The sequence below is a fragment of the Bactrocera latifrons genome, unplaced genomic scaffold, assembly GCF_001853355.1.
Source record: "Bactrocera latifrons isolate USDA-ARS-PBARC rearing strain unplaced genomic scaffold, ASM185335v1 scaffold_116, whole genome shotgun sequence".
NCBI lineage: Eukaryota > Metazoa > Arthropoda > Insecta > Diptera > Tephritidae > Bactrocera > Bactrocera latifrons.
Window position 1 is genome coordinate 127685 of NW_017534586.1, and position 14470 is coordinate 142154.

Genomic DNA, 14470 nt, shown 5'->3' on the forward strand with positions numbered 1-14470 from the left:
TTTTTTTAAATTAATTTTTTATGTTTACATTGTGTTATGTATACATATGTATGTACATATATCTTTGTTATATATTATTAAATATGCTTACCATGCATCGCTTCAATACACGATTCTCAAAAATTTCGTTGCATTCTTTGGCCGCAAATTTGGCCCYGGGCCAATGCAGCAAACGTTTGCCAATTATATACATACATATGTATGTAAATATATAAAAAACATCGAAAGCTCGGTGGAAAGCAAAAGTTTCGTCGTTCATACGTTTTTCCCACTCGTTTGTGTGCAAAATGAAACGTGTGCATACGCGAACGGTCGTGAAAACTCGGCTTCCTTTTATATACATTTTTATTTTAGTTATWACTAAAAAATTCTACAATTTCTACAAATTTTAAAGAAAATAGTGCAAACCAACTAAAACATTTTTAAATTAATTGTGCAATGTCAATAATATTTTGCCTAAATTTAATGCAARACAAAAACTGTTAAACGCGAAAATTTTGTTGTAGTGCAAGTTTGCCTCAATGTCACTAGAGAACAACAAAACAACAAATGTGGTACAACAAATAATTATAAAAAAGTGTTCGAAACGTGTCATCAATCAATATTTAATGGCCAAACCTTAATRAAAAGTGTTTATTTATAACTGTAATGTGTGTATGCATACATACATACGTGTGTGTTAATACATACATAAATCAAAGCGAGTTAATGTCCAGTTTTCAAACACCAAAAATGAAAGTGTTATTTAATGCTAATGTACATTTATATGTATGCATGCACCATAGCGGAGAGTTCACAGAACGAAGTGTCYTATCGATTTTCTAAGGCCCTATTATTATAAAGCAATGAAGTGGCAATAAAGTAATAAAGCAAATTACAGAAGCAAGAAAAAATGTCATCTTCATACACCGTGTTCTCTTGCTGATTAGTGCTGTAAAATTCCATGCCATACTTAGCATATGTGCACGCTCATTAAGCCCAAATATACAAACATACTTGCATAAATGCATACATACATACATACACTTACATACATGTTTGTCAGCTATGCGACAATTTGTTGTTGCATCTCTTTTGTGCGTTGACTTTGTTAATTTTTCGCTAGTGCCAACTGGGTTTGCCCGTTCTGACTTTTTTGCTTTTGTATATTGTATTTTCTCCATGCTGTAATTCGAGAATGCCCAAACAAAGGAATTTTTTTATGCATAAACAAAATGAGTTTGAGTTGCAACAAACCAATAAGCGAGTTACAGAAAGTCAGCTGCCATGACACTGGAAACAGTTGCACACGCAAGCCTATACATAATAGCATATACATATGTGTACTATGTATTATATTAAGTATGTACTCTATTATACCTATTGTATGGCAAGAAAGTAAAAAAAAAAATAATTGAAAATTTGCATATAAACACATATGTACRTCTATATGTCTGCATATTGAACGCAAACATTTGCTTGTGCGAATGTGATATCACGCCTCCTAGCGCAGCTAATCAGATGCGGTGCAACACGGCGTATACGTAATTTATTGCCAACACTTGCGTTCAATCTGTAATTTGCACTGTTTACACAAAAGTTAACAAAAATTGTGTTAAGCAAATAATAAACGTTAAAAATTTACAGCTTCATACAAACATACATRCTTTGACTTATAAATAGAAATTAAAACATTTAAAAATACGGACTACAGTGCTATCTATTATTTATCTAGTAAATGCAAATTTTTGTTTGCTATTTCCAACTTTTACTGCCTTAGTTGTGATGGAAAAAGTCAATAATGATAAAGWACGCGAAAAAATAATTGTCAAGTAAAACTATGTTTGTCTATCTAATTAAGCGCCTATGGCTAGCTAATGTAGGGGCTGCTAAGGCTGCGCTTTGCTGGTGCTTACAACGATGAGCTCTTTAAAGGTGTAACATAATTATGTGTCACATCTAGATTCTGTTCCGTCTTTTACGTTAGTGGTACTTCCTTTAGAACGATCATCCATAACCTCACTTTTATGTTGTTTTTTTAATATTATATAAAAATCGCTCAGGCAATGGAGCTTTTGCAGCAGGATTCGTGATTTAAATTGGCAGGCTTTTGTTAAGGAGATGGTCTTTAGTCTACAAAAATCATTCGAATTACAAATAAATATAATTYATTGATGGATCAAAATTTCGAAAAAAAAATTATCTCAGTTATATCCATTGAAATAGTATTCGAAAAGCTTCTAGGTAGGGCTTACCGCAGCGAACTTACTCCTGAGATCTTAGTTTAAAAAATCAATCAGGTATGGTAGAAACTTTTCTATTTTACAAGAGTTGTTTTGTATAGATGTTTTTCCAAGGCAACTCTTTAATCTTCGAACAAACTGTTCTGATCGGACCAATATAGTAAATAGCTGCTTTACAAACTCGCCGATCAAACTCAAGGTTTTGTATGAAATACTTTTTTATTTTACAAAAAATCTTCACGAAGTTTGGCATGGACATTTGTACAAGGCAACACTATAATTTCCGAACAAACTGTTCAGATCTGACTAAAACATAAAGCTGTCATATAAACTCATRGATCAAACTAAAGATAAAAATCGTCCTTCAAGATATATGTATGTATATTCTTTCTTAAGTTACTTTAATTCGACATGAGGTTCTATAGTTATACATATACTGCAATTGCTAAAAGAAATACTCTTGTGAAGGGTATTATAGCTTCGGAGCAACTGAATTTTTTTTTTTTTAGTTTTGTTTTGTTTAACAAATCGGCACATTTTTATGACCAGGCTATTTTAAAAATTTCGCTTGACACCACGAACCACCCTTTACAGYCAAATAATAACTATTTTCGTCACCTCACAATATTGGAGAAATAACCTATATATCTGGCAGCCCATATACAGTTTTTGACATAACTTCATTGTTATTATTCTCTTATTTTTACAATAAAACATAAAAATAGCAAAAAATACGGGAAAGCACATAAGGGTTTTTTCTACACAAATCAAAAGTGCATGAAAATTTCTTGTGAAATTTGACAAATTAAAAAATAGAAAAATAAACAAAAAGCAAGCGCATTGTTGGGTGAAATATTCAAAGTAAAACTAATAATCAAAGCAAAAGTGTCTTGAGATTTCGCCGATTTGTTCATTGCGCTCACTGAAATGTAACAAACGTTTATTAAGTTCTCAAAAGAGAGATCAACAACATGTGAAAACGCTGGCAACTGACAGATCCGCTGACAGGCCGGTGCGTAAACAGACAACTCCGAAGATAACAGTTGTAAACAAGTAAAAAACTAACACCATCTGTATGATAAAACAGCGAGGCACAGAGCTGGTCGCGAATATGACTGATTGCAGTTTCAAACGGTTCACGGCGGCAGTGAAACGATGCTTTGTTCACGCGCGTGCAGTCAATGAAGTGAATTGGTGAAAACACGTTTCGAACGMTTCATTTAAAAATATATAATACTAATTTTATCAATTGTGTGCTGCCCTTGCTCTCACACCCACCATTCCCCCGCTTAGTGYGCTGACGCATTCATATAACGAGGCMCACATACACACATATGCATACGTATGTGAGTGTGTTTGTGTGGATCGTTATTGTTATATGAATGAGTGCTCAATAAAAGTTTATAATTCCAATCAAAAGTGCTTAATTAAATACGGCGAACAGTTAAATATTTATCATTAGAATCATAGTGATCGCTTATACATACCTACACACATACATTCATACATGCATATGTGCCCATGTCTGCTGAAGAAATCATGCTGTGATTATAAATGCAAAAACCAAAGCAAATTAACCGCAAATATTTAGTCAAATCGAGCGCATAATTGAGTGAATAAGAAGAAGAAGAAAATAGAAGAAGCACAGTCCGTTTGAAAGAGTGTGATACGCCAAGCGAAATTGTGTGCAATTAGATTGTGAATTCCAAATGCCTTAATGGTGTGAGCATTGAACAAACATTAAGTACAACAGCTTTATCAATACAACAAAACATACACATCACCTACAACAACACAACCACAACAACTACTATTGCTTTAAATAAAAAAAAGAGAGTAAAATAAATAATTTATCGAATAAATCGTTAATATAATAAATTAGTTGTCGAAAAAGTCGATAACAAAATAAATCATATATTGATAAATAGAATTAAAAATTTATTATAACCGAAAAAATACAAAAAAATTTATCGAAAAAATCGATAACAAAGAAATATCATATATTGATAAATAGAATTAAAAATTTAATATAACCCAAAAAATAAAAAAATTATAATTTATCGAAAAAATCGATACCAAAGAAAAAGTTATCGAACAAAAATTATCGATTACTTGCAAATGTTTAACATTTGCCACACAAGTAAGTTGAAAAACTTTGCGCCGTCATGAGCATTGATGTCACAGCATCTCATGATGTCGCCGAAACTTCCAACACAGACGATCCAGTCTCCAGCTGTGAGATCACAGAGGCCGATACGACCAGTTTTGAAATTGACGAAAGTGATGATGAGGCTACCATTACCGACCAACTGGTTGATGATGTGGCCACCGCCCCCACACTAAATGTCGCCACCACGACGATCCGACCGTTGTACAACAATRGCGAGCRCAAAAATAGCAACGTTGGCCGTAGCAGAAGCAAAAGCCGYAGCAGCAGTCGYAGTAATAGCAGTAGCAGTCGCAGCAACAGCAGCACCTACAGTATCAGCAATATACCGAGGGATGCCAATGCGAATGTAGCAAGTGATCTCAACAAGAATGAATTTATAGCAGTTGTTACTATTAATACGCTTAATCCACTAACGACCAACAATCTTGACGACGAACAAATAACCGTTGTTGTTGAACAACAACAACCACATGCTCAACAACAACAAGAACGCACTAAGAATACGCCAGCGATTTTCGCCAGAGCCGATACGGAGGATAATAGTGGTTCGAAGACATCCACTGCCTCGCACACCACTTCATCGACGCCCACAACGGCAGATGTCGCTAATGTCGTGATGGATGCTTCTGCTTTTAATTTGCTGAAGAAAAATGCCGCGCTTGCTTTGCCAGCGACACAAGCACACTTACAAATGATCGTCGCTTCGGCTGCCAGTGCACAACAACAACAACAACAACAACAGCAGTTTTTAATAGAGTCAAACAATGCAACTTCCATATCCGAGGACAATATATCGTTTTCCATAGCAACAACTACAACAACAACTATCACTGATTTAGACACAGACAATATTTGCACCGCTAGTCCAGACTCTAAGCTAATGCTGACCAAACGTGCACTACTACAAAATCAATTAGCTAATTTAAGTCAAAATCAATCGGCATCGGGGAGCGCTGCTAATGATCCAACAACAACACTGTCATATGTAACGAGCGGCAATGATATGCCACTTCCGCCGGTGGTAACGGTCAAAACGCAATGGCGCTGGGTGAATTGGACGCGTTGGCTSTGCTTGCACTTTAAGGTGAGATTGAAGASCGTGGATTCCTGATCACAATTTATGTGTGGATTTGGGTAACAAGTGTATTGGAAGTGAAAAAGCTGCACTTTGTATATTTTCTTTTGTCGAAAAATGTTTCGACTTTGATTACCATTTTTAATTTAGTTTCAGCCTCAGGTCTTCAAATATCGAAGATTTTTCAGAAGTGTCGATGCCATATTTTTTGCGATCTTAAAAATGTATTATCTTGACTCCAATCATGGAATTTCAAATTTTATATACCGTCTATAATGACATCTATGCAGTCATTGGGTCGTTCATTAAAGGCCGYATTCTCAATGCGTGATTAGCAGCCAACTGCCGGTTAAGTGTTGTTTAAAAAAGTAGGTTCTCTACCGAAAAAAGGTGTCTAGCTTCAGTTAACCACAACTTAAATGACAGATGACTGCTATGCAGACATTAAGAAAGTGGCCCTAAGTAATTTCGTTTCGTGACAACAGCTGATCTTTTTGAATTTTTTCACAGCCAACTTCACACTTAACCGCTTTACCGTTATACATTTGAACAGCTGATATAAGTAGTGAGGCTTGTGTATTGTTGTTCTTAAATATTGGGGAATAGTTTTTATTTGCTGTCCTATCGAAGATGGAAGTTCGAAAACAGCATTTTCGGCACATTTTAGTGCTTTACTCTCAAAAGGGCAAAAATGCATTTCAAGCATAATGAAAATCATGTGGTTTGCAAAATTTCGTTGCGGCAATTTCGTCYTGGAAGGACTCTTGAAGCCGATGTGGATGAAATAAAGTCGTTGGTCGAAGTAAATTATCGAAAGACAACTCGACTATTGACTGCTCTTTCACGCAGATATTACTTATTCACAGGAATGTAAAGCGCAAAAGATCATGGTCTAAAAGCGATGAAACAGCTCAAACTACTTCGCAAGACGATAGTAATTAAAAATAGATTATGTTGCCTGTTCGCTGGATTTTAAAAATATCATTTATTTTGAGCTTTCGCTGGAAAATACCAAGATTAATTCTGAAGTTTATTGTGGTATAAGTGATGCACTCWAACCAAAGAGGCTATAATTGATTAGTACAAAATGTGTAGTGTTTTACCAATATAATTCTAGAGCTCATRTAAGTTTGATGGACCGCCAAAGCTTTTGCAATTTAGACGGGATGTGGTACCTAACCCACCATTTTCTTCAAACATGGCACCTTCGGACTATTACTTGTAACGGTCTCTGTAAAATTTTTTGTATGGGAAAGCCTTCACCTCAAATCCATATGTCAATACCACTTGGACCAGTTTTCTGCCTGCAAGAATCGAACATTGTATGAGCGTGTAATCAATCTCTTAATCGAAAGTTGACAAAAGGTATTGGATCATAATGGAGAATATATAATTTCATAAAATAGTTTACACATAAAAAACTCGTGTTTACATTGAACTAAAAAACTAATTTACTTAAAGACCGTTTCAATATAATAGTTGTAAAATAGGAAAAATATAAAAATKAAGTAAGGAACATTGAAGATAAATGCATAATTTCAAGAAGTTTGCAAAATTGTACTAAAAAAGTTTAGATCTGGGAAAATATTATTCATTATTAGGTGAATTTATTGATCTATTGGGCCTATTTCGGCGTTAGCTAACTTTGAGTCATAGTCAACGTACAYACTCAGTTCCACTATCTCTTTTTTCAAGCCAGTCAGATCAAAGATCAAAAGATCAGTTGGATATTCATTCAATAAGGGCAAGGGAAGAACAGCGATGTCAATATAAAATTATGCTATGGGAAATTTCTGAGAGTTCTCGTGAGTGCAATATGGGGTATTTAGATTCTAAACTGTGAGGTCACACCAACTGTGTGAGTCTTAAGCCTAAAGCATAATTTCCATCATCGAGTTTAATTTACTGAAAATATTCTTCAGAAAGTTTTCGCAATTTTAATGATTTTTAGCAACACTCTTGTATGAAAGATGAGAAATGGGATTGCCTTTGTTATTGTAGCGGCACAAAACTTTCCAAAGTAATGAAAATGTGAAGGAATTCTGGCGAGTTGACAATTCTGGGTGGGATATACATAAATATGCATGAATGTAAATCACTGTCTTGAGCGAGTCGTGTTTAAATAATATAAACAATAATAAATATAAACAATAATAGTAAATAAAAAAATGTTCGATATAGTAATACGATAACTTTTATTCAATTCCTCGATTACATGTTATCGATTATGTTAATCGTTATCATTTTTTTTTTAATAAATATTTGGCTTTTGGTCATATAAGAACATACGAGTATATAACAACACGAATAAAAACAAGTTCGGGTGTCACCGAACATTTTATACTCTCGCATGATAAAGTAATCGAGATTTCAGGCGTTATTGTGAACCGATTTCACCCATATTTGGTACATGTCATCASGGTGTTAAGAAAATATTATATACCGAATTTCATTGAAATCGGTTGAGATATGGTTTTTGGTCCATAAGTGGGCGACGCCACGCCCATTTTCAATTTAAAAAAAATCTGTATGCAGCTTCCTTCTGACATTTCTTCCGTAAAGTTTAGTGTTTCTGACGTTTTTTGTTAGTYGGTTAACGCACTTTTAGTGATTTTCAACATAACCTTTGTATGGCAGGTGGGCGTGGTTATTGTCCGACTTCTTCCATTTTTGAACTGTATATGGAAATGCCTAAAAGAAATGACTCTATACAGTTTGGTTGACATAGCTATAGTAGTTTTCGAGATATGTACAAAAAAGTTAGTAGGGGCTAGGGCCACGCCCACTTTTCCAAAAAAAATTACGTCCAAATATGCCCCTCCCTAGTGCGATCCTTTGTGCCAAATTTCATTTTAATATCTTTATTTACGGCTTAGTTATGACATTTTATAGGTTTTCGATTTCCGCCATTTTGTGGGCGTGGCAGTGGGCCGATTTTGCCCATCTTCGAACTTAACCTTCTTATGAAGCCAAGAAATACGTGTACCAAGTTTCATCATGATATCTCAGTTTTTACTCAAGTTACAGCTTGCACGGACGGACAGACGGACGGACGGACAGACAGACATCCGGATTTCAACTCTAMTCGTCACCCTGATCACTTTGGTATATATAACCCTATATCTGACTCTTTTAGTTTTAGGACTTACAAACAACCGTTATGTGAACAAAACTATAATACTCTCTTTAGCAACTTTGTTGCGAGAGTATAAAAATATATAATATATGCATCTTGTATAACTGATTAATCGTTCAGATAAGATAAGCTACTCAAATAAAGAGAGAATTTCTGGGTTTATATATTTTATGCGCTAAGTATAATACACTTCAAATAGTTTAATATACTGTTACATATTTACTTACATAATTTTGAAATAGTTCTGAAAACGGTYTCACTCTAACTTAGTTTGTAATCCAAAATGTGTGTATGTATGTTTGACTATGATGTCTTGGCATGAACGATTTGTGCTCTTCATGATGTCAGCAAAATGTTTGCATAATTTAAAGTATGCAAATAAAGTAAATAACTGATTAATTTTCACAGCAAATGCCATGCTAAACGCATTTTTATATGGAGCTTAGTAATTTTTCACATAAATCGTTGAAATAATGTTATGTTTCGAAAATAAGTATCTTAAGGAAAAAACAAAACTTCGCCCGAAGCGTTAAGGGGTTAGGGGTAGTCAGAGGCACGAAAAAAWTACAATTTTCAGTATTTTTTTTTTGCTATTAAATCGTGTTATTTTACAAAAGTAGTAACATATCATTATTATAGAATGTTTTGACTTGAAGTCACGAAATTTAAAAAAAATCAATAAAAAAAGTACTAATAAATTTCCAGAGTTATAGTTTTATAATAAGGATTTTTTTTTTTCAAAAATTAACAAAATTTTTGGGAAAAAATCAACAGTTAATTAATTTCAAAAGCTGAGGCGTATATCTCAGAAGTTTTCTCGTATATTTTACCCTGTTYAGGGTATACAAAATGAAAATTTAATATTTAAGTTTTAGTTAAGTAAGCTCTTTTAACTTAAGCCGATATTCTTATACGTAATCTAGAGTAATATTTTTGCAATAATTTCCACTTAGTAGTATACATTCTTAAGCACCCCTCAGCACCTCTCATATTTATCCACTCTTGTACAAAACGGCTATTATAATAACATATGCACAGAAAAAGGTAAATAAATAATATAGTTTTGTAAATGGAAATCTGTTTCAAAAGCAACATTACTTTGGTAAATATTTTCTCATTTTCTCTCTCGGTTTTGTTTATTGTTTGAATAATTTCATKAAATTGCTCATTTTTATACAAACCATATGTTTGACTGAGATTATGCGTCACATTCTTAAGTATAAGTACACATGACGTTCGTAAATATACTAAGAATATACCAGCACTTGACAGGTATGTATTCTCTGCGGTAATGTTTTGTATGAAAGTACATATATTTGTGAGGTCTACAGTATTTCGAATATTAAAAGTAATTTATGTTTGAATATAAATATGTATGAGAAGTGTTTATCTCTTCTTGTCTTAAGAAATACTTAAACTGGTTTTCGCGCTAGATGGCGCTGTATGAAATATGTAGTGATTTTTGTTTGAGTGTTATTTATACCTCGACTTTTTTTTGTTTAGCGGCAATGTATATGGTATATATCAGATGTTGTCCTCCATACAAATAATAATTTTTTTGGCAGCGCATGTCAACTTGTATATGATTTTTTATATGTTGAGTGATATGATAAGTGACTTTACCGCACCTGAGTAAATAAAGCGAGAGAAGGTCTGAGTTCATTTAGTTATGCCCGTTGTTGTTGGTGTTGTAGCGTAGAATTCTGCCCAGTTCACAGTCCTTGGCCGGATAAATAACCCGGGTTCGTTCCGGTTACGTAGAACCGACTGTCGTGGGAACGGAGTTTTCTCTCTGGTTTCCTTAAGAGGTAACATGGGGTTTTCTCGGGCCAGCCATTCAAAAATTTTTTCTTATATAAAAAATTAAATATTTTATTAGAATTTTTTTATTGTTAAAATCATACATTATTAATAAAGAAATTCTGAAATTTTGGAAAAAAAATTATAAACTCGGAAGGAAAAAATCCTTCGTCCTTAAGAATTGTATCTCAAAGACCTGTGTAAAATTTCATGAAGATCGGTTCAGCAATTATCCACAAATCTTGCCAACCGCAACCGACTTCAAAAACACAGTTTCGAGAAAAACGAGTTTAAAGACGACGCACTTAGCCTGTCTAACCACAAGTTCTCAAGGCTGTATCTTCGAAACTGTTACTTGAAAATTTAGGACAATATTCTAGAGGTATTGTAGAATTTGATAAGAAAAAAATTTCGACCCGTTTAAAACCCGTAAACCCATGTAACCCCTTACATAAATAATTTGCATAGCTTGCTATATATTTATATAAACATAATTTATTACCTAAATACATCTAGTTAAATATTTAATATTTGCACTTTTCATTTATTTCAGAGTTCCGGCATTGGCGAGCCTAGCGTCTACCACGCCTTGATCGTAATATTTTTAGAATTCTTCGCCTGGGGTCTCTTAACAATGCCAGTAATATCGGTATGTATGAAATGTAAATGCCTATTTATAGCACAATATCTGCTTTCCTTCCCTAATCACTTTCTTGCTTGCTTTCAGACCCTGAATCAAACATTTCCCGATCACACGTTCCTCATGAACGGATTRGTTATGGGCATTAAAGGCATACTCTCCTTTCTGAGTGCACCGCTTGTGGGCGCACTCTCGGACATTTGGGGGCGTAAATTTTTCCTACTCATCACAGTRTTTTTTACGTGTGCACCAATACCGCTGATGGCCATCAATTCGTGGTGGTTCTTCGCAATGATCTCGATTAGTGGTGCGCTGGCCGTTACCTTTTCTGTGGTGTTCGCTTATGTGGCTGATGTCACTACCGTTGAGGAGCGTTCGCGTGCGTACGGCTTAGTTTCAGCTACATTCGCCGCCAGTCTGGTATGTATACAATTATATTCATGTATGTATGCTTGTGTATATGTTAATTGTGCTGATGAATACCTTAGAAATGTGTGTGACAAGTGGCAAACTTAATTAAAGCCAATGCTAAAAAAAAAAATTAAATAAATACCACCTATTATATACGTCTTTGTATACTTCTTTTTAGGTAATTTCACCCGCACTCGGCGCTTTACTAATGGAGACCTACGGCGATACATTAGTAGCTGCGCTGGCCACCGCCATTGCGGTGCTAGATGTTTTCTTCATATTGGTGGCCGTGCCCGAAAGCCTGCCAGAAAAAATACGTCCTTCATCTTGGGGTGCGCCCATTAGCTGGGAGCAGGCTGATCCCTTTTCCGTGAGTAGCAAATGCTTATTAGCCACAAAAATATGCTAGCATTCGTGTATTTACATACATATGTGTGTATATGTATGCGTGTGTGGAAAGATGTATATTAAATGACTTTAATTTGGTGTAATTTGTATAATGAATAGGCGCTGCGGAAGGTAGGCTCCGATCAGACCATACTAATGCAATGTGTCGCTGTGCTTTTGTCATATCTGCCTGAGGCGGGGCAATACTCGTGCATATTTGTTTATTTGAAATTGAAAATGGGCTTCAATTCAATGGAAGTGGCCGTTTTCATTGCTGTTGTTGGTACGCTAAGCATATCCGTGCAAGTGACTTTGGGTTATCTAATGCGGTGAGTACGAGAGCATGACTTGCATTCTTCATTTTGCTGCTATAACAAAAATTAGAATTTTCCCAATTTGTTTTTGTTGCTTCATCGTTTATGTAAGCAAAGCGGTCAAATATCTTCATGGTTTATTTTTTGTTACAGGGTATTTGGTGCAAAAAATACTATTATTTTAGGTTTAGTACTAGAAATGTTACAATTATTTTGGTATGGACTTGGCAGTAAGTCATGGTGAGTTGCTAATGAAATTTTATGTGTGCGTGTTTATTTTAAAATAATTAATATTGGTTGTAATTGATTACAGGATGATGTGGGCTGCTGGCATTTTGGCCGCACTCGGTTCGATAACTTATCCAGCGATAAGCGCTTTTGTTTCAATTCATTCGCACCCCGACAGACAAGGTGAGCACTTTATCTCAAGCAATTTATAATTTGATTTAAATTAAATGGCGGATGTCAGGTATTTTGATAATTGAAAGTTTATTAATGTTGTTATTGTAGCAATAATACAAATCAGAAACAAAAATGTTCCTTTCGTTTGCACCGAAACTATAATACCCTTCATATGTAATATTGCTTGGATTATATATAGTCCATGCCAAATTTCATGAAGAAATCGCGTCAAATAATACATTATTACATACAAGAACTTTATTTTGATCGTTCAGTTTGYATAGCAGYTATATGCTGAATATTGGGAAAATGGTGAGCGATAAGCATCTATGTATGTGGGTGGCTTCAAACCGTATAATCGAGTGAAAGGTAATGCTTTATTAGCAAAATTAGTTACCAAAACCGACTTCAGTCAACCAGACCACTGCGGTGGCTTCCAAGTGGAGATCACAGCTATTAAAGAAAGCATTCTTGTTCTGACAAGCATTGTGTTCACACCAAGGAATATATTTTTTATTACATATGTATATAAGCTGYCTTGAAGTCATTGAAGTCTCTAAGACTTATTAATATTCCTAATAACTGTGAAGCACAACTAGCCAGAATAGGAACCACCCTACATAAATACAGCTGAGACTCGTTGGAGTCAATCCCTAACTTGCTCAACAACAATCACAAAAACGTGGAAACAGCCCTAATTGGCAGACTAGCAGCACCATATAATGACTAATTTAGAAACTATCAAGAGGTGGACGATATTAGTACTGGTGTCTTTCACCGGAAGCACGAGGTGGTTTAGAGAGGAAACAAGGGAGTGAGCCTCCTAAATGTCTAAGTGCGTCGTCAGACAGCCACAATACCACTATTATGCTATAGTGGTCAGAACTGAACAATTTTTTTTTTGAAAATTCAGCATTGCCTTGGACTCTGATACTAAAATTCGTTGGAAATCGGAAATGTATCTGATTTGGGATACAAATGAGTTCGAGTTCTTGCAAAAAGGTTTAATTTCTTAAAAAAATGTTTTCTTTAACTCTGGAGAATTAGTACTTAAAATTGGTCATAAATTCTCTATTTAGGGGACTACTGTTATTAAACACCACAGAACTTTTTTAACCCAGCATTTGAAAAATCTTTTATCAAAATATAAATTTAATATCTGTCTTCTTTACAGGTGCCGTTCAAGGAATGGTAACTGGCATGCGTGGTCTCTGCAATGGTTTGGGACCGGCATTATTTGGTGTAATTTTCTATTTATTCAATGTGGACTTGAACGATGACATGTTGGGAAAACCTGATGGCCCAGTACAAAATGACAGTAATAAATACACAGAATTGATACCAGGTCCACCATTCGCTATTGGCGCACTTATGGTAATAYTGGCGATTTTGGTTGCAATCTACATTCCAGACAAACACAATGATATCAATGTGAATCGAACTTCGAGTGAAAAGAAGCGTAAATATTAGAACAAAAAACATAATAATAAAAYACCAACGTATTCACATTGCTTTTATTGTTGCATTTTCAGGTGCCTCCGTGGATGTGCAGTATGAAATCGAGTGTGGCAACAAGTCGACGAGTCCACTAGCACCCCTAATGCGATCCGACTCAATGGCACAATTGTAGCTTTAAGTAAATTAAAACCAAATATAAAAAGGACATATTTGTTTTCGTATTTTTCGAAGAATTTGTGAAATGCTGAGCAGAGGAAAGGATAAAAAGAAAAGATCTAAAAAAAACCTTAAATAAGTGCTGACTTTTTTTTTATTTTGTAGATGCTAAATTTTAAGCTAATTACAAAATGAWTTCCTATACTGAAGTTATTTATAATTTTAACTTTAATTTAAAAAGAGCAAATGTATTTTTAATGCATGTATGCATGTTCGTTCTGTATGTATGTATGTGCTGT

At 34.6% G+C, this 14470-nt stretch overlaps 1 protein-coding gene and 1 long non-coding RNA gene across 3 annotated transcripts in view; both read left to right on the top strand.

Moving 5' to 3' along the window:
• Nucleotides 1-14310, top strand: part of LOC108976943 (hippocampus abundant transcript 1 protein) — an 18372-nt gene extending 4062 nt beyond the window's left edge. The window contains exons 1-9 of one of the 2 annotated variants that reach the window (XM_018946398.1): nucleotides 4218-5476; nucleotides 10957-11052; nucleotides 11131-11463; nucleotides 11633-11824; nucleotides 11962-12170; nucleotides 12309-12395; nucleotides 12469-12566; nucleotides 13732-14016; nucleotides 14090-14310. In XM_018946398.1, the coding sequence (XP_018801943.1) occupies nucleotides 4388-5476; nucleotides 10957-11052; nucleotides 11131-11463; nucleotides 11633-11824; nucleotides 11962-12170; nucleotides 12309-12395; nucleotides 12469-12566; nucleotides 13732-14016; nucleotides 14090-14187 (2487 nt within the window). In that variant the 5' untranslated portion in view covers nucleotides 4218-4387 and the 3' untranslated portion in view covers nucleotides 14188-14310. Of the gene's footprint in view, nucleotides 1-4217; nucleotides 5477-10956; nucleotides 11053-11130; nucleotides 11464-11632; nucleotides 11825-11961; nucleotides 12171-12308; nucleotides 12396-12468; nucleotides 12567-13731; nucleotides 14017-14089 lie in introns of those variants that run through there. The other variant, XM_018946403.1, reaches the window with a different exon arrangement.
• LOC108976966 lies at nucleotides 306-3851 on the top strand. Its single transcript, XR_001993995.1, has 2 exons — nucleotides 306-554; nucleotides 3643-3851. It is a non-coding gene; the product is annotated as an uncharacterized LOC108976966 (long non-coding RNA).
• Nucleotides 14311-14470: the final 160 nt, after the last annotated feature.